Genomic DNA, 20,887 nt, shown 5'->3' on the forward strand with positions numbered 1-20,887 from the left:
TAAAAAGAATCTTTGAGAAAACAACTTGAACAATTCTAAAGAGTTCATGTTCAAGCATCATTTATAGTTAAATTCTATCCCAAAGTACAAACCTTGTATCCAATCCCTGGGTGTTGCCAACAATAGACAGTGCACTGTGAAGATCTAATGGGTGTAGATGAAGGATATTTTGAAGGTCATTGGAACGAACCCAAGTAAGGCCTTTGCGATAAGACAAGCCTTAAAAAAAAAGAAATGTTTATTATGAGTTTAAGGAAATAAAAATCATCAAATACCTTTAATCTAGTTATCAACAGCATATGTATCAGCACTAATTCATATAAAAGGAAACTGTAGACATGCCCACAGAAAATTAAAATCAAATACCTGAATCCAATAATATTACTGTTCAATGATTTTGTAGATCACCAGCCTATCATCATCTCCCCCCAACCCCGTACCCCAAGTGCCTCTAATTGTTCAGTCTCTTTCTTTTTGAGAAGTGGAAAATGTATGTATGGGAAAGGTAATAAACCTGTCAGTCATAATTGTTCAGTCTCTTTCTTTTTGAGAAGTGGAAAATGTATGTATGGGAAGGGTAATAAACCTGTCAGTTCATTGGTAGAAGGAATTTCTGTTGAGAAAGCTCTCTCTATGTAATGTAAATCAGTGATTATGGTCTTACAGAGGATCAGGGGCACTGAGAGATCAAGTACCTTGTCCAGAGGGACATAGACAATATATCTAAGAATCAAGACCCCAACTTAATTCCAAGGCCAGCCTTAAGCTATGCCACACTGTCTTCATTATTCAGTTGTGTGCATAAGTATCTATATACATGTGTGTGCACATACATATGCACACACATCTACACACACACACATACTTTTTAAAAATACAAATTCAGAAAATATAATCCATGCTCATTCCATTTACAGCCTAACAAAAAGGATTAAATGCTTTGGAAAAATATAATTAAATGAAGACCCACCAATTTTGATGAGATACTTGAAAAGCTCTGATAGAGCCCGCTGCTTCTGCAAAAGAATGTGTTTGACTTCTGATTTCTGCTTCTCCTTATCTGTGTTGGGGTCCACAGCTAAGCTCTGTAGTTCATGTACTGAGGAAATAATATCTCCTGGAGGGAGAAAAGACAGAGAAAAACAAAATACACCTGAAAGTTTAAGCTCGTTTGAGGTAAGGAGAAAAGAGTGCTTCAAAGAGCAAAAGAAGCAAATTCTGTTTGTACATTTTTTTGTACATTAGTTTTGAACTAATATGCAGAGAAGTCTGAAGAACAAAGAAAACAATGTACTTGGTAAATTCATAAAAATAACCCTAGATCAGTGATGGGCAAACTACAGTCTGAGGGCCAGATGCGGCCCCCTGAAATGTTCTATCCAGCCAGGTGACATTTATTCTTAATCTGGCGAATACAATGAGTAAGATACAATACAATGAAACTTTGAATGAGTTTCCTTAGAAACAGACTGACAGATGAGCATTTCCTTTCCTTTGGCCCCCTCTTTAAAAAGTTTGCCCATCACTGCCCTAGACCATTCTGGACTCTGGAGGTCTAAAGATGAGGCACCCCTCCCTCCTTTCAGGAAAAGGCAGTGGATTACAAATATGGAATGAGGACTGAGCTATGTGAGAGACTGGCCCTGGCGTAAGCTTCCTGAACACAGAGAATTACCTAGAAAAAAAAGAACAAAAAGACTAGAAAATTCTGACCAATACAATAATGATTTCAAAGGACTTAATGGTGATGAGTCTCTTACTTCATGTCAGAGAGACATATGGAGAAGAGATATGGAATGAAATATCCATTGTAAGACACCATCAATTGGGGGGAGAGGAAGACATCTGTTCACCTACTGTTTATTATAAAGGAAAATCGGGGAGTCACTGAGAAATGATAGTGATATGAAAAAGAAAAGTGAAAACACTAAACATCTGAAAAGGAGAGGAGGTGTGGGGAAGGGGAAGTGTCCCATAAGGACCTGAAGCTAATTTCTACCTGTCACCAAAAATCCTGCCTGAAGAAGAAAGGGCAAAAGCTAATTCACCACCATGCATCCTTCTATTTAAATTTAGGTAATGATATGGTTTTTGTAGTTCTAAACAGATAAATCCCCAAACTATATCTGTTTCACTTTCATGCAGGACTCTGCTTGGTCTTCCTCCCTTTAAATGTTAATAAAAATTAATCAATTGTTTTGACCAGAGCCTATGAGGAACCCTAAGAAGTAGCAGAATTCACCCCACAAACAAACAAACAAACAAATAAATAAATGGAGCTGCCCAGCAAATAAGTAAATAAATGGGTGGGTGGATGGACGAATGAATGAATGAATCAAACCAAAAACCACCTTTCTGAATTTCCTTCCCATAAAATCTACTTTGCTGCTGTGGGCGCATATATACCCACCTGTAAAATGATCAAGGTTCTCCACAAGGTCAGGCAATGGACTTTGCTTCATGATTTTAATGCATATATTCTTCATTCGTTTGGTGAGCTTTAGCAAACGGCCCTGCAGCAAGCCCTCCAAGGGGAAAGGAATGATATCGCGGCAGGATTCTGGAAGCAGAGTCTACAAAACACAGGTGGGAATGACCTCCAACAAGCAAATAGATCATGGCCAGCTGGCAACAATGTGCTATCAAATTCACATGCCTCAAATACTCACTATCCCTTCTTTCATATCAGATCAGTATAAGCATTTGAATGTCAGAGGGAGGGAAGGAGGAAGGAAAAAAATCAAAATGTATACTTCTTGACCTGGAAATTCAGAGATATAGCAGTGGATGTTTCTCAGACCCAGTATATAACACTGCCAATCCTCACCACAGTAACCATGGGTATAGACACAATGATTAGCATGGATAAAATGGAATTGCATGGTAGCTTTTTTTCTCCAAATGCTAAAAGAAAAACAGCACTGAAATGACTGGACTGTGAGCTGGAAGGGATCACCCACTGAGTTTGTCTAGTATAAGCCTTCCTGCTGGATCATGCAGTACCTAGAATGTTGGATTTATGGAATAAGAAAGTCTAGTTCAAATCCAGCCTCAGACACTTACTGACTAAACCTGGAGCAAGTCATTTAACCATGTATGCTTCAGTTTCCTCATCTGCAAAATGGGGGTGATAGCAATAGCACTTTTGTCACAGATGAAATAACATAAATAAAGCACTTGCAAATCTCAAGATGCTATACAAATGCTAACTCATTATCATCGTTGTTTATAGCTCTATCAAAGGGCTTGCCAAAGCCACACAGGTCACACAAGTGGAAGAGCCAGGATTCAATCTTAGGTTTTCTGACTACAGATTCAGCATTCTTTTATTTTCCTGATTACCTCTGGGCCTCTGAAATAAACCAATCCATAAAGGAACAAGTAAGTGACATAGCATTATTAGCAGTACACTCTGAATAGCCGAGCTAATGTATTTTGGGGTGGTTTGGGAGGAGGGAGGCTATTTTTGTTTTTTAAATGTAGGAAGATAGCAAGGTTATGCCCTGAACCGAAGTTACCCTTTTCTTTTTTGAAAAGAAGTTTCAAGCATTAAGTCTCCAAATCTGAGACAAATAGTCACCTTTAGAGTAGAATCTTTTAATTCTAAAATGGATGAATGGGATTAGAAGGAAAGCAACAAACTGGGAGAACAATTTTATAACAAAACTCTCTGACAAAGGTTTAATTTCCCAAATATAAAGAAAATAAGTCAAATTTACAAAAAAATCAAGCCATTCTCCAATTGACAAATGGTCAAAGGACATGAATAGGCAGTTTTCACATAATGATATCAAGACTATCAATAAACACATGAAAAAGTGTTCTAAATACCTCCTGATTAGAGAAATGCAAATTAAAACAACTCTGAGGCACCACCTTATACCTAGCAAACTGGCTAATATGGAAGCAAAGGAAAGTGATAAATGTTGGAGGGGATGTGGCAAAAGTGAGACACTAACACCCTGCTGGTGGAGTTGTGAACTGATCCAACCATTCTGGAGGGCAATTTGGAACTATACATATGGTTCTGGATTTGTACCCCAAAGAGATAATAAGGAAAAAAACTTATACAAAAATATTTATAGCCACGCAAAAAATTGGAAAACAAGGGAGTATCCATTGATTGGGGAATGGCACAACAAATTATGGCATATGTTGGTGATCAAATATTATTGTGTTGAAAGGAATGGTGAACTGGAGGATTTCTATGTGAACTGGAATAACTTCCAAGAATTGATGCAGAGTGAAAGGAGCAGAACCAGGAGAACATTGTACACAGAGACTGATACATTACAGTACAATCAAATGTAATAGACTTCTCTACTAGTAGCAATGCAATGATCCAGGACAATCCAGAGGAACTTGTGAGAAAGAACCCTATCCACATCCAGAGAAAGAACTGTGGAAATGGAAATGCATTAAGGATATGTTTGGGGTTTTGATGCTAAATGATCACTCTACTACAGACATGAAGAACATGGAAATAGGTTTTGAACAATGATACATGTATAACCCAGTGGAAATACTTGTTGGATTTGGGAGGGGGGAAGAAAGAGTAGGGTTGGGGGATCATGAAGCATATAACCATAGAAATATGTTCTAAATTAAAAAAGGAAAAAAATAAAAATAAAATAAAATGGATGAATGGTAATCAAATTCTATGCCATCAGGTCAGATATAAGAGACAGGTATGGAGATGGAGTAACCTATCAAAGGCTGACATATGTGAATTAACTGAAAAATAAAGGCCTGAACATGGAAGACTTTTATGAACTTATGAAGCAAGCAGAGGTAGGAAGAGAACATATAAAAATAAATTAATGTAAATGAAGGAGTTGAGGGAAAAACTGAAGATGCAGTCAAATCCTGATGAACTGTTACCACTTGGAGAACAAATGAAGAAATGTATTTCTCTCCATCTTGGTACAGGATGTCACAGCCACTATAAGATAAAGTTGCTCTTCTCCTTGGTTTTGCTTGGTTACATGAGAAGATTCAATAGGGGTGGGTAAAGGAGAGGAGAGGTGGGTATAAGGAAATGAGTAACATTAAAACAAAAATGGATTTTTGTTTTTGTTTTAAAGAAAGAAAAGAAAGCTAAAAAACTTTCAATTCTACACAGTGTTAAAAATTTAGGGGAAATCAAATTGTTATGCAAGTAGATAAATTTTGAGGTTTCTTCCTTTTGACAGACCTCCCAAGTGGATGGAAACATCTAACAAAAACACCATTTATCTCCATTTTGGTGGCAGAGAGATTTTTAAACTCAACCTTCTGGCTCTCCTTATAACTATACTGAGAAGGTACAAGGAAATTAGAAACGCTATCTGTCCAACCCAACAAGTATTTGCTGAAATGCACCCTCAGTACGAGCCATTCATTGTGCTAAACACTAGAGACCCCAAAACAAAACAAGAAATGACCCATGACATCTAAGAGTTGATGGGCAGAGGTGGTTTTTCAGCATGTAAAGAGATGATAATTTGAGAGGGAAGAACCCATTCCCTACAGGTAATGGAAGAAGCTTGCAGTAGGAGGTGATGCTTGAGATGAAACCTGAAGTAGAAAGCAGCTCACTATCCCAAAGCTCTCCTCAGGCCCTCTCAATCTGAAATACGATGACCATCCAGCACAGCCTCACTAATGTGGAGGCCAAAGGTAGTGGTGTAAACAACATCGTGGATTACTGTGTTCTCCTAAGTTACAATGCCAGGAAGACTCACATTTAATGCCAAGACTAAGCTCTCACTGCACTGCTGAGTCAGATGCTTAGTTGGGCAAACAACAAAGACTTAAAACTTCTTTTAAGAGCAATACTTCAAAAACTTTAATTGCCTTGTTTGGGTTACAGATACAGCTGTGTAGAAGGCAGGAATCTATCATTCAGAAGCAATAAGAAATCAATAGAAAATTTCCCAGCAGTAAGTGAGTACATACCTGGGTGCTGCCTGATCTAGCTAAAAGAGTTTGCACCAGAATGCTGTTCAGACTTTGAATTGGAGTTTTCTCCCCATCTGCTACTGGTTGCTTCTGTAGACAATCTAGTTGCCCTTCCTGGGTACTTTCCACCAAGGAAGGCCTGCAGGGTTCACTCAAGACAGCTTCAAATTTCTTCATGAACTTAAAGAGGGTCCTAATCACAATCAATAATAACAATTAGGGGATAGGTAAACAAGAGGGGAAAATGTTTTAAGACCTTTATGACGTCTTCATACTTGCCCTCTTTACATCCACATTTTAATTTTTTTAATTTTAATTGAATTTAAATTTAATTCACACATTAATATACAAAATAGTATTCTTGATCTAGGGTCTAAGAATGTGTGTGCATGTTTGTATATTTTTTAATTTTGAAAACTATTTCAATAAATTGGTTTCTTTAAAATCCTGTTTTATTTTATGCATTTAGAACATTGTTCTAGAAGCTATCTATAGGCTTCAGCAGACTGCCAAAAAATTTAGTGATACAAAGTAAGTTAAGAACTCCTATACTAGGTACTTGAGGCATGCTGTACATACAAAGAGTATAGGAACTTTCTGAAGTCTAATGCCATCTATTGTCCTACCATTGTCACAAGTGTATTACAAGCATACTTGCTGCTCCTTATAAAAATGCAACTCATTTTCCACTTAAAACTTCACAAAGAGTTTTATTACTACCTGTGTGTCTTTTCCACAGACTGTTTTATAGCCCAGAAGCTAACATCATTCCACTTGGAGATCTTAACAAATTCCTGTAATATAAGCAGAAATCAAAACCTGTTTATAAAACTTGGCACAAGGTCTATTTTTAGGATCATAAACTTAAAGAAACAGAAATGACCTCAGAGATCATCTAGTCCCATAATGTGAACCTATGGCACATGTGCCAAATATGGTAAGCAGAGAACTCTATGTGGGCATGCATAAGCCCTTGGCTTTGGCCAGCTAGTAGCCTGCCCCCATCCCCCAAAAAGGGTATGGGGCACTGGAACTTCCTCCAGGAATTCAGCCCCTTCCCTGAACACCAGGGAGGGAGGGTGGGGGACTGCATGCAGTCAGGGAGTGGGGCATGGTATGCAATTAGGGGGAAAGGAGGGCGCCACGGGTGCCTAACACGGGGGACCCTAAAAAGGTTCCCCATCACTGATCTAGTCCAACCGTTGGAGGGCATAGTCCAACACCTTCACCTTACACATGAGAAAATTAAGGCTCAAAAAGAAGTGATTTGCCTAATACCCAATATTGAAATTCCTATTCCTATACTCTTACATATTGAAACCCAAATACACAGACTCTAAACTCAACCTTCTCTTAACAGCGCCTGCTTCATTGATGCTTATACAATCCAGAAGCAGGTCCAGTGTTCATCTGCAAACTACAGAAATGAGTGTGGCAAGTAAAACAAGTTTAAACAAAAGGTCACTGAGTTTTACATGTGACATTCGAAAAAGCCAGGTTCTCTTACGCTTTCTCTCTCTTGCTCCTAGAGGGCCCTATATTATTTTAGTGCTTGTTTAAAGGTAATTAGTGGGTTGCTAGATGGCTCAGTGGATTGGGAGCCAGACTAGAGATGGTTGGACCTGGGTTTAAATATGGATATAGGAAAGTCACTTAACTCCTATTGCCTAGCCCTTACTGTCTTTTCTGCCTGGGAACCAAATCCATAGTATTAATTGTAAGGTGAAAGGCATGAGTTATTTTTTACAATTAAAATCAATGATCCACTTGAGCATTCACATGTCCTGGTACTTAGTACCTACAGCTCAGAAGTTTACCACTGGAACCACAGAATTAGTCAGTTCTTATTATCACCTTACTTAATCGATAAAGAGTCTATGTAGTAAGAGGCTGAAACTTATGTTAAAACTAATGTCTGAGGGGGCAGTTGGGTGGTCTGTGGAATGAGAGCCAAGCCTAGGAAATGAGATCCTGGGTTCAAATATGGCTCAGACACTTCCTAGCTGTGTGACCCTAGGCAAGTCACTCCCATTGCCTAGCCCTTACCACTCTTCAGCCTTGGAACTAAGACAGAAAGTAAGGGTTTAAAACAAAACAACAACAAAACAACTTATGTCTGATTCAGTGGAAAGAGTCCCTGACTGAGTTTGCATACTGGCTATGCCATCTACTACTTGAGTGAACTTTCTGGGCCTTAATTCATTCATTTTAAAAATAAGGAAATTGGGCAAGACAACCATCACTAAGGTACCTTCCAACTCTAAATCTATAATCCTTTAAGTTTTAAACGGAAAAAATATGGTCAAATAGTTCTTTGCTCACCCAAGTCTAAAAGGAAGATAAAATGGTATGGGATAAAGGTGAAGGGCAATGACAAATGTAACTCTAGGGTATTTGACAGAATAGGCAAACACTAACCTTAAAACCTACATTTTATCATATTGTTTTACAATAGCAATCATATCCCCTTTCCCAAATTACTATTCTTTAACAAAATCCTCATGATTATTCAATGATTTAAAATTTAGGAGTTCTCTAAAATAATTTTGCATTTGCTAAGGTGTTCTTCTGATGAACCACCCAAGACAAATGCTTCTCTTACCTTTAGCTCTTTTTCTAGTGGGGATCGAAGTTCCTCAATTCGGGCCTGGACTCTACCTGAGAACTGCTTATAATAATGGTACAAATTCCAAAGAACACTGCACAGTGAATCTGAAAGAAATAAAAGGGGGGAAAGGATAACAATTGTTTCTAAAAGGAGGCTTTCCCTCAGAGCACCATAACACAAGTGGACATCAATAAATTCCAATATGATTCAAAGACTGTGTGCCTGGAGAGGCTAAATATCTATTGGTAACTTTGCTAAAGCTTAGGGTCATCACAGGTTTAACATAGGAACTTTTTTCCCTTTGATTTCCAGATCAAGCCTTCTGAATTCTTCAGTCGCTTTCGGAGTGGCTCTTGCCCTGCCCTCACCTCTTAAAAAGCAGAATCAGAAGTATTGTCATGAAAAGATCTTCTAAATAATCCCTTAAACAAGACAGAAGCCAACAAATATTGTCTATCTTACTATTTAGATTGAAAATAGGCTGCAATGGGGCAGCTAGTAATCTCAGTTGATAAGAGAGCCAGGACTGAATATGGGCGGGCATAGGACCTTCAAGTCTGGTTTCAGATACTTCGTTGCTGTTTGATCTAGAGAAAGTCACAACCCCAAATTGCCTAGCCCTCACCACTCTTCTGCCTGGAAACCAAGACTTAGTATTGATTATAAGAAGGAAGGTAAGCTGAACAAATTGTGGTATATGATGGTGAAGGAATACTATTGTACTATAAAGAATGATGAATGTTTGACTTCTATATAAACTGGGAAGACCTCCATGAACTGCTGCAGAGTGAAATGAACAGAACCAGGAGATCATTATACACAATAAGTGAAACACTGTGGGACAATCAAATGTAACAAACTTTGCTATTAATAGTAATGTAATGATCCAGGACAATACTAAGGAACTTATGAGAAAGAACACTATCCACATCTAGATAAAGAACTATGGGAGTAGAAAAACATGATTTATCACTATATGGGTATAGGATTTAGGGTTTTGGTTTTAAAAGATCAATAATATGGAAATAGGTATTGAGGGATAATGCATGTATAACACAGTAGAATTGCGTGTCAGTTCCAGGAGAGGGGAGGGAGAAAATATGAATCATGTAACCTTGGAAAAATACCTAAAAATAAATTAATTTAAATTTTTTTAATTGAGAAGGAAGGTATTTTAAAAAAACAACAAAGTAGGCTGCAAAAAAAAAAAAAAGTACTTCACTTATCCATGGCCGAGGGAACTGCAGCCACTCTTTAATCTACAATCAATCAGCATTTATTTCACTTTGAATATTTTTCTCTGCATTTAGTTATTCTACACTAAAATAAATAACTAAATAAGGTATATCCTGTAAACCAGACTACAAGAAAATGTCATCTACATTTTTTCCCTCTTGAGTCAGAGTTTACTAATAATACATTATATGAAATAATAACTAGATTCGTGATTTCATGTGTTACAAGGAATTCACAGGTATGAAAAACTCTTTTTACCAATGCAGGGCATCACCTTCTTTTAGACCAGGGTATGAGTAATCTACAGCTTGCAATAAGACTTCATTTAAAAAGGTAAAAAACATTCTTAGATGGGAAATGAGGGTAAAAGAGAAATAGGAGGGAACAGAGTTTATCTGCAAATCAGCCAGATTGATGACCCTATCTTGGAGTTGCCTTGGGCACTAAGAGGAAAATAACTGGTTCAAGATTGCACAACCTCCTAGGACTTCCTGGTCCTTTCTCCCCTCTACCCCTTGCTGCCTCTTCAATGCAATATAGGAATAACATATTATTTTTTAAAGAACCAAACTTACCTTTTCCTTCTACCTGTGGCATCAACAAGACATGACAATGGAAAACTAGCAACATCTGAAGTCGTACGTGGAATTCTCCCAGGGAGGCTCCTTCAATGAAAGCTTGTAAAGTGCTGACCAACATTGTCAGTGCCATTTTCCTATCACATTCTGGGAAGAATTTAAACAGAAAAGTATATATTTCTGGCACATCTGACAGCAGCATATGTAATTTACTGGCTCTAAGATATATGAGGTGATGAGAAAGGCTATTTAGTCATAAAGGTGTTCCAAAGGTGAATGAGTATTGGCATAATTTAAGCTTGAAATAAATTAACTTTTAACTTAAATATATATATATATATAATATGTATATATATATATATGTGTGTGTGTGTGTGTTTTTGTACACACACACACACACACAAACACACACACACACACACACATATATACACCTGTTGTCTTCTCTTATTGAAGTAAGTTCCCTGAAAGTAAAGATTGTTTCATTTGTCACCTCCTCTCAGCACCAAATAGTGTCTAGCATGGATAAATGTTTAGTGATGGATAAAGAGCATGAAACAGACAAATTAATGTGTGCTCTGACAAAAGAGCACAGGCTTTTTTGTAGTCTTGTGGAAAGAGTACTGGACTACATAAACAAAAAATATGTTTATCAGGACTAACTAGCTCTTCCATTGTGGACTTTGGGCAAGTCTGATAAAATCTGCTCACTTCTGGGTAAAATGGGGGTGATGTTTATATAAAGATAATCACCTGAGCCCAACGAGGAATTTTTATACCTGAGCAAGTATCACACCCTAGAAAACCAGTTAGGAAGTCTCTCTCCACTTGGGGGAGGCAGATTCCTCATCCAGTTTTAACTAACACTCCTGCTAAGTAGCAAGGAAATTCATTTCACTCTGCAGAAAGGTTAAAATTAAATTCTAAATCTAGCACACTGGGAAATGCTTTAGTCATCTATCATTCATATGATCAATCAATAAGCATTTATCAATCACCTATAAAGGCAGAGCCACTGAACAGCAGGCAATGGGAATGGAGATATAAAAAATGAAGGAATCCCTAATCATTCTAATAAGGAGTCAAGTCAGGAGAATCAATACAAATAAATACAAAATCGATAGAATGTAGTTGGAAAGGGAAAGAAAGGGAGAAGGAGAGATACTTGCAGTTGGGTGGAGGGAGAGGGGGAGGGATAGGAAAGATTTCATGTAGAAGGAGGTAAGTATGCTATGTCTTAAAGCAAAATAAGGAATCTAGAAGGCAGAAGTTAGTTGGGATTATATTCTAGGCATACTGGAAAGCCAGAGCAAAGCCAGAGAGATGAAACAAGTGTGAGGAGCAGAGAAGCTAACTTGGGCTGAACTGCAGCATTACAGGGAGGAAGGGACAATAAAGGGAAAGATCATTTGAGGGCATGTCACAAAGAGATCTAAAAACTAAAGGGAAAGAGGAGTTTCTGTTTTGTTCTAGAGGAAACAAGGATCCAATGGAACTGACCTAGTAAGGGAGTAACAAAATCAGATCTGTACTTCAAGAAAATCATTTTTGTATCAGTGTGTAGAATAGCCTGGAATGAGAAGAGACTTAAGGCAAAAGGAGACCAGGTAAAAGCTGTTGTAGCAACATTGGGCAAAAAAAATAAGGCCTAAAGAACTAAGGTAGCAGGCAAGTGAGTAAAGAGAAAGGGACAACAGATGTAAGACAAGATGCAAGGTAAAGGTAGAGGTAAAAAATTGCCCTATTTGACAAATGAGGTGAGGATGAGTGAGTAGGTCAGGATAATGCAATGGTTACTTTTAAAAAATGAGTTCACATACCCTATGTTAGCCCCTGCGACAAAGGAATTGATACTGCTAACTGTTAGAGATCATTACCTTCCTTCCCTTCTGTTTGCTCTTGCATATGTTTCTCAAGCATCTGATAGATAGAAAACCAGTGTTTGGTGGATTTTTCCATGTGTCGTTTCATGGTATTATCTAGACTTGTGGACCAGCAGCTAAAACATGAGAAGAGACCCAAGCTGTTAGTTTGGATTCTGGATTATAGAAGAAGGGGTCGAATAACTATAATTTTCTTTTCCCAAGTGAATATTAAGGAGAAACCCCTGAACTGCTGGAGGAGTCAAATTAGTTCATACTAAATTGATAGGACATCAAAATCCATGCACAGCACATTAAATACTCATTTGAAAAAAAATGAAGAATTGTAAAATTCATTTATGTTTGTACTTCTATAACACAGAGGTGTCAAACACTTGGCCTACAACATTCCCAAGGAGAACAAACAAAATATAAATATCACCTTTTAAAATTAAATAATTACGCTGCCCACATGGATCCTTATGTACTGATTAAAGGATCCCAGTTTCATCTGAACTTGACTTCATTGGTTTGGGGAGTGGAGGAGAGGGCAGAGAGAAGGTTAAGAGGCAGACAATACCACTTACTTAAGCTCTAATTTGCGCCACTGGATGATTAGATGACTGACCAGATCAAGATGTTTACGTAAAGACAGAGTTCGGCTGGCATTCTCTTCCCAATCCTAAAGGAAACAAAAGTACCTTTTTATCAGCTAAGTGAGAATGCAAGCCCTAGACAGTTCTCTAAGTTTATAAACTGAGGAACAGTTGCTGGTCTGAATTGATGGAAAGGGTTTGCTCCTGGGGAGTTCCCTATATTAATCATAGTTCTGATCCTACCCACCTCTGCCACCCACTCACCCCCCAAAACATCTTAATAATGCAACTACTTTACCTGGGACTTTGCCAAAAGGATCTCTAAGCCATTTAGAAACTTTGAAAGAGGACTAGAGAGTGGAAAGCTTCGGATTCTGTCCATCACAACCATAAGCTAAAGAATAAAGAAAACTTTGTCTTAAATAGTGCTCATCTGCACACTCTGTTCAACCACACACTTCAAGTCTGAAATCAAAAGGCATTTATGTTTTCTGCTTTGAAAATAAACTATCCAATGCATTAAAATCAGTAAGGAAAGGGGCAACTGGGTAGCTCATTGGATTGAGAGCCAGGCCTAGAGACAGGAGGTCCTAGGTTCAAATCTGACCTCAGACACTTCCCAGCTGTGTGACCCTGGGCAAGTCACTTGACCCCCATTGCCTACCCTTACCACTCTTCTGCCTTGGAGCCAATACACAGTATTGACTCCAAGACAGAAGATAAGGGTTTAAAAAAAATCAGTAAGGAAAAAAGAACTAGAAGGCAAAAGGAATGCAACAGGCTGGCCCTGACTGACCTGGGCTCTCTCTGCTTTGCTCTGGAACCCATATCTCACAGATGTGATGAAATGGATCCAGTCTCCCATGGGAATATCATTTAAGACAGCTAAAAAAAAAATCTCAAAACTGCAATGGTATGTTTTGAAAAAAGGTCTTATTCTGATTATATCTTTTTTTATTCTGATTATTTCTTGAGGAAAACTACACGGCACGTGTACACTGGAATCAGAATTTGCAATTATCTTTTCGGTTTTTCACAACATTCCCACTCAAGCATTCTGTTCTAGACAAATTAGATGCCTTGTCATTCTATACTTTTCCACCTCCAAATCTTTTCCCCAATGATTCCCTATGGACCATCCATAGGATGTCTTTTTTTTTCCAGTTGTTGAAATCTTACCTCATCCTTCAAGGTGTAATGCTCCCTCCCCTTCATGAAAGTTTTCCTGATATGCCCCAGGAGGAAAGATCTCATTTTCATGTGATTTCATACTATATTTCCCACATTCAAATATTTATTATGTTAACCATAATGTATTGTATGCTTTTACATGCAGAAGAACCAAGAGAGTGAAGTCCCCAAAACCCAGAACAAAAACAGTATCCAGAAGGAGGTGGTTATTGACAGTGACAAATGTTTCAGAAAGGTCAAGAAGAATTGAGATTAAGAGAAGAGTATTAGACTTGATAAGTAAGAGATCGTTAATAAATGGAGAGAGAGCACCATTTCAGTTGAATAAAGAGGTCAGAAGCCAAAGTAGAGTTTAGGACCAAGGAAGAAAATTCTCCAACCCTGCCTCTCCCCCTCCCTCTCCCCAATGACCACCTTTGACCAGAGTTGTGCATGTATTATAAATAACTATCACATGTTAATCTGTATTCAAAGAAATGGAACAACTAAAAAACAATTTTTACAATTGAAACATGTATGTGCATTTGCTTGCAATATGTGATTGCTACGGACAAACCCGATGTACTTACTTGCATGAGGGCTGGGTGCTCTGGCCAGTCCTTCAGAAGTCGATTTACTTCCTCGGTAAAGTCATACAGCACAGGCTGGCACTGTCTGACTTCCTTTATGTTGGGATGCTGATAAAAGTCATATGGTCCATCAGGTTTCAAAGCCAAGTCTGAGGTTCCCTCATCAAAGAGAGTGTTGTAGAAGAGAGTACTGCCCAAGAGCTGGCTGCCCAGGAGCCTGTCATTCACTTCAGAACCTACAAAACCAGATAACAAGAACAAGGTGGATGATCATTGGACTGAGGCTCTTCTTCATAAAAGGGAGTTTGTTTTTGGTGGTGATTGTTATTTTTAAATAGTAAATCTGAAAGATGATTAAGCAAAAAAAAAAAAAAATGACAGGCAAAGAGCAAAGCTGCCATTAAGTGAAAAGAAAAAATAGCATTGGTGAATTTATCTTCAGAACATTCCAGGTATGGCAGAAGGGTGGTTACCAGCATGTCTAAAGGATGGTTCCAGACTCCCAATTTCTGTAATACGGAGAAACATAATATTTGTCCTTTAGATGGACTTTACCTGTCAGCTTTTATAGCTCTTCCATCTGAGAAAAAATTAAAACTACCTTTCCAGTTTGGGAGTGCCAGGGAAGATATATATGAATAATCCAAGAATCCACACACTCCTAACACCCAGTTGTGAAGTTCCCCATCCCTTTACTTGTTTCACAAGATTTTATGGCATTTTTATGCATTAAACACTCAAAACAGTTGTGCAATATGAGAGTGCTTAGAAGCCTTATGGGAATGAAATTATCTAACAGGAATATAATTTTCATCCTCTTAATATCCAACAAATTTGGAGCCAAACAATTTCATTTCCTGAGGAAAACAAAATTGTTCTTTGGTCATTTGAGTCATGTCTGACTCTTCAAAACTTCATCTGAAGTTTTCTTGTGTTATATTTAGGATTTATTTAGTTCTATTAGGAGAATAGGTTTTAGATCAGAGAAAGAGTTTGTCCACTTTTACTACTTCCCCTTTAATTTGTGAAGATATTCCAGCTTATCTCCAGCACCTGCCACTGCCTACGACCCCTAGTGGGAAGCTAGATCTCACAGTGAGAGATATATTAAAATTAATACCAATATGTACAATTATCATGATATTGGTATAATTAGAGGGGTACCTCCTATACTCAATTATTAATAATATAATAACTAGCAAGAAAAAACAGATAAAGGATAAGCAAAGGGAAGTATTTAGAGTTCACTGCCAAGTTAAATGAAAGAATCTCAAAACAACATGAGATTATAACTAAATTTATCAAAACTAATTCTACCTCTGATGCTGCTTTTTAACACCACTGCCAACACAAAAACTAAGCAAAAACTAAAGAATGCCAATGACACTTACTCCAGAGCATGAGCTCATAAATATTAAGCAGCATAGACCTTTCACTCAAGCAGACATGGAAGGATTCAAATGTGGTATTCCTTATTTTGAGGAGGACCCTATAACCACAATAAAGAAGATAGAGAAAATCTGTATAATCCCACCTATTTGGACTTTTGAATATTTAATGGACAAGATGCTAAATAAAAGGGAGAAGGAGAAAGTGATTAGAGTAAATAATGCAGATTGGAGCACAGCAGATTGGTTGGACTCAGACCCAGGCTGGAATTAGAACAGTGAAAAAAAAATTGTGAGAAATTAGTGAAGGCTAGGCAAGTAATTATTAAAACAATGAGGCAATGCTTAGACAGACAGGGGACATGGAATAAATTTGAAAAGATCAGACAAGAAATTGGAGAGATATTTATGGATAGATTGATAGAGCTTGGGGAAAGATATATAGGTCGGGACATTACTAGAGAAAGGGACATTCCCCACCTGCGCAGTTTGTGAAGAACTGCAGCACAGCAGTAAAAAACTATTTCAAACTTCATTGTCCCAACTGGAGTGAAATGGACATTGATAAATTAAGACATGTTGCTATGTATGTGTACCAGTGGAATCAGGAAAAACGAGATGATGATAATCAGAACTAGTAGAAGAATTAATGAAGAAAATAAGGACATTGAAAAGCAAACTTAATAAACTTGTGAAAGGAGAGACAACTGTTGCATTAGCTGCTGTCAGGGATCAGAGACAATTTGCCAATCAAAGACAATTTGTTAATCAAGGAAAATATAATAACCAAGCACCAACATGCTATATGTGTGGCAAAAAGGGACATCTAATGGGTAATTATAGATGCTGGAGCCAAATATTCAGCAATTTCAGCAATAACAGGGGTAGAAACAATTTTAGAAATAACAATTTTAGGGGCATAACAATTTGAGATATGGCAATGATTTTAGAAGCAACAATTAAAATAATTACAACCAAGGCAATTTTAGAAATGTAAATGGTATATACAATGATAGAAACAGTAACCAAAATAGTAAACAAGAACAAGCAAATGAATTATTACAGTTTATTAGGAATGGGGAACATCCAAGAAATAATTAAACTCAAAAAAGGCAAATAATACTCAAAGAGAGGAATGTCAGAAAGGAGCATATGGTCCATTATGAAAATAACCAGAAAAACATTAGAAAACAAAAGGCATAGTATTAAACTTAGCTTCCAAACTTATAAAACAAGAGCAAGACTCAAGTGAAGAAGGAAAAATGAGTAAAAATTCCGTAAAAAAGGATTAAGATAAAAGAAAATGAACAAGGAATTAAAACTTGTGCAAATTAAATTAGATCATGGAACAATAGGAAGAATTCAAAGTTGTTTAAAACCTTTAAAAGAAGCTTTTAAGACAGAAAATGGAGAGAAATTAGCATGGATATGTAAAGAGAGTACCATCAGTTGAAGTTGAGAATTAAGAATGAGACAACTGGACAACTAAACAAAAGGACAACTGGAAAAAAAGGACATCATTTTCAACAAAGACACTACAAGGACAAAGGGACACTATTTTAATGGAAAACTATTTTCAAGGACACAATGGACGAAGATCACAACAACAACAATGGGCTACAACTAGACTTTTTGCACAAAAACTGAGGTTACTGTCAAGGACTATGAAGACTAGATGATTTTAAAGACAATGAACTTTCACATTTAAATGAAAAGGTTTGATTTTTTTGTATTTAAAGGTTTGTATGAGAATGTGATGTTAAGTATATTATTTATGGTTTTAAAATAATTCTTATTGATATAAAAAAGCATATTAAATAGGGATATTAATAAATTAACTAGCCATTAAACACAATAATTAATTAAACAATAAGTGAATAATCATTTTAAGAACTAAAATAATAATAAGTTAATGTATAGATTTTAAAATATTAAAAATATAAAAATAAAATATTAAAGTAAATATCTCACTTCAGGGGGATTTTTATATCCTACTTAAAGGGAATGAAGGGTTGGGGGGAGATGTGGGACAGAACGGGGACACTTATACCCACCTTAAGGGAGAATGCTATTATTATGTATATAATGTGTACACTTTTGTATAATATTGTTGTTGCAAGGATTTTGCATAATAGCTGTAAGTTGATTTTGAATTATCAACTTTAGATAGGTTTGTTTCTGTAAGAGCACAGTTAAAAAGTGTGTTACTTTTGCAATTAGAAATGTCTGTAACTGTAATATCGTTTTGTAATATGTGACTTGCATTTTGCAAAAAGTTTACTTTCTTTCTTCTTTCTCTTTAAATCACCTTGTTTCCAGTAAAGAATTTTAGAATAAGTTTAGTTAGGTGAATCACTTCATTGGAGAAGAATATTATTCCCAGCGAAGCACAGGGGGGAATGTCATATTTAAGATTTATTTAGTTCTATCAGGAGAAGAGGTTTTAGATCAGAGAAAGAGTTTGTCCACTTTTACTAATTCCCCTTTGAGGGAAAAGACCATAAAATTTTCAGTGGTCACTTTAAGAGGCCTAGGATAAAGGAAAGTCAATTGGGAGTTCTGGGGAGTCTCTCCTAACTTGTTTTGGAGACAACTGGTGGCTGGATCATTCTCTGACAGAAAAGAAGATTTGTTTGTTATTTTGAGAGAGTTTTATTTGAGAGCTGAGTTTTGAGATTCATCCGAAACATAGAAAAAGAGTTTACTAAGAGCTTTACCCCTTTGAGCCACAGGGGACGCTGAAGAGCAGTTTTTGTGTGAACTGTCACAGACAGTTGGACCATTGATGTACAGAGAGAAAGAGGAGCTGCATCATTCTCTGTGAAGAGAAACTGACAGTTATATTTGAAAGTTTGATATAATATATTATTTTAAGAAAGTTTTGAAGATAAAGAATTCGTATCAATTTAAGATTTTATTATTTAGTTTAGGATAAGGTAATAAGATAGATTTCAATTTCAGTCAGAGAGCATAGTTAAGTCAGGTCTGTTTTCAGACAAGAAGCACCTCTGTGAGGAGTAGTTGGTTTTGGGGGGTTAATTTAGAAATATAAGTATAGGGTTTGAACTTTAGACATAATATAATATTAATATATGCTTTCCTAGTTTCAACTCTTATTCCTACCTCCTGGTTTTCTTTTTATACCTCTCCTCCATAATAAATCCAAGTTGTATTAGACTGCATCTGGCCTTCAATCCACCACCTGAAACCAGATTGGCCCTGACAACTATACCTGATTACAAAGTTGCTATTATAAAGTAATAAATTATTATTAATATTATCAATTATACTTATAACAGGTTGGTCCCATATCAGCTTTAGTATACTTGCTATAATTCAATATGATCAGCTTTAGCTTGATTATTACAGTTGACCAGTTTTAATTTACTTATTACATTTGGCAAAGCTACTAAAGTGGTTTGCCATTTCCTTCTCCAGTTCATTTTACAGATGAGGAATTGAGGAAAACAGGCTTAAATGGCTCGCCCAGGGCCACACAGAAAGTGTCTTAAGGCAGATTTGAACTCAAGTCTTCCTGACTCCAGGCTCAGCACTCTATCCAATGAGCCATTTAGCTATCCCCAGGAAAAGAAAATATTTATTAGTAAGTATTTAAGTGAGAACAATATTCAGTAAAATTTTTAATTTTCCATTTTAGTCTACTGTCAAGTATACAACAAAGAAAAATACAACATACCCATCCAAGGATAAAAGTGTGTCACGAGAGATGCACCAGTCTGATAGCAGGCCAGAAACAAGCTGAAGTAATGCTTAGGCTGGTGTGATGGTAAGTCCTGTTGGTACCAGAGGGATCGTGCAAAGTTTAGGCACAACTGCTGATGGACCAGCATTACAGCCTGCATTGAGCTCTGGGAGATGAAGATTACATCCTTGTCTGTTCCCTTTGCTGACTCATCTTCAGTTTCCATCTTCTCCTCTAGAGTTGGTTGAGCTATAATATCTGCAAAGTCCTATACATCAAATAGTTAATTAGCAAATTAGAAATTAAATTAGTATTATAACTCTCATTCTACCAAAAGGGAAAAGGGAAAGAGAGGGTAAAACAACAAAACAGAATAGCTGTGCATTTGCCATTATAACGTGAGCTCCTTAAGAATAATTTGATTCTCTATCCACCTCCAGAGAAATAACTGTTGGAATAGGAATGCAGATGAAAGCATATGATTTTTTACTTGTTTATTTGGATTTATGTTTTGGGGTTTTGGTTTTATAAGATTTGTCACTTTGGGGGCAGCTGGGTAGTTCAGTGGATTGAGAGCCAGGCCTAGAGACGGGAGGTTCTAGGTTCAAATCTGGCCTCAGACACTTCTCAGCTGTGTGACCCTGGGCAAGTCACTTGACCCCCATTGCCTACCCTTACCACTCTTCTGCCCTGGAGCCAATACACAGTATTGACTCCAAGACGGAAGGTAAGGGTTTAAAAAAAAAAAGATCTGTCACTTACAAAAATGAACAATATGGAAATAGGTTTTGAATGATATATATATCACAGATTGAAATGCTTGCCTGCTCCAAGAGCGGGGAGGAAAGGAGGGAGGGAGACAATGAATCCTATAAATTCAGGAAACTAATGTGGAAAATGGTTATTATGAATAATTGGTAAAAAAAGTTTTTTTTTTAATTTTTTAAAAGAATAGTTTTATTCTCAGAAAAGAGCACAGTGTCTAACAAATACTAGTTTGGGGGAGGCAGCATGAGAATCAATCAAACAATAAATATGTATAGAGTGCCTATTATGTGCCAGGTGCCAAGGACACACAAAAAAAGGGCAAAAGACAGTCCCTGTTCTCAAGGAGTTTAAAATCTAATGAAGGAGACAATATGCAAACAATATATATATATATATATATATATATATATATATATATATATATATATATATATATATATACACATTT

The 20,887-nt window shown here is 36.9% G+C and overlaps 1 protein-coding gene across 1 annotated transcript in view; it reads right to left on the reverse strand.

Moving 5' to 3' along the window:
- Window positions 1-20,887, reverse strand: part of MDN1 (midasin AAA ATPase 1) — a 202,059-nt gene that overhangs the window by 39,880 nt on the left and 141,292 nt on the right. The window contains exons 62-73 of the mRNA XM_044675390.1: window positions 19,666-19,939; window positions 14,581-14,816; window positions 13,119-13,214; window positions 12,812-12,906; window positions 12,240-12,361; window positions 10,360-10,509; window positions 8,543-8,652; window positions 6,661-6,734; window positions 5,938-6,133; window positions 2,411-2,573; window positions 971-1,117; window positions 93-219 (exon numbers count right to left, since the gene is read on the reverse strand). Coding sequence (XP_044531325.1) covers window positions 93-219; window positions 971-1,117; window positions 2,411-2,573; window positions 5,938-6,133; window positions 6,661-6,734; window positions 8,543-8,652; window positions 10,360-10,509; window positions 12,240-12,361; window positions 12,812-12,906; window positions 13,119-13,214; window positions 14,581-14,816; window positions 19,666-19,939 — 1,790 coding nt within the window. The remainder of the gene's footprint in view (window positions 1-92; window positions 220-970; window positions 1,118-2,410; window positions 2,574-5,937; window positions 6,134-6,660; window positions 6,735-8,542; window positions 8,653-10,359; window positions 10,510-12,239; window positions 12,362-12,811; window positions 12,907-13,118; window positions 13,215-14,580; window positions 14,817-19,665; window positions 19,940-20,887) is intronic.

This window comes from Gracilinanus agilis, chromosome 4 (assembly GCF_016433145.1).
Source record: "Gracilinanus agilis isolate LMUSP501 chromosome 4, AgileGrace, whole genome shotgun sequence".
Lineage (NCBI taxonomy): Eukaryota > Metazoa > Chordata > Mammalia > Didelphimorphia > Didelphidae > Gracilinanus > Gracilinanus agilis.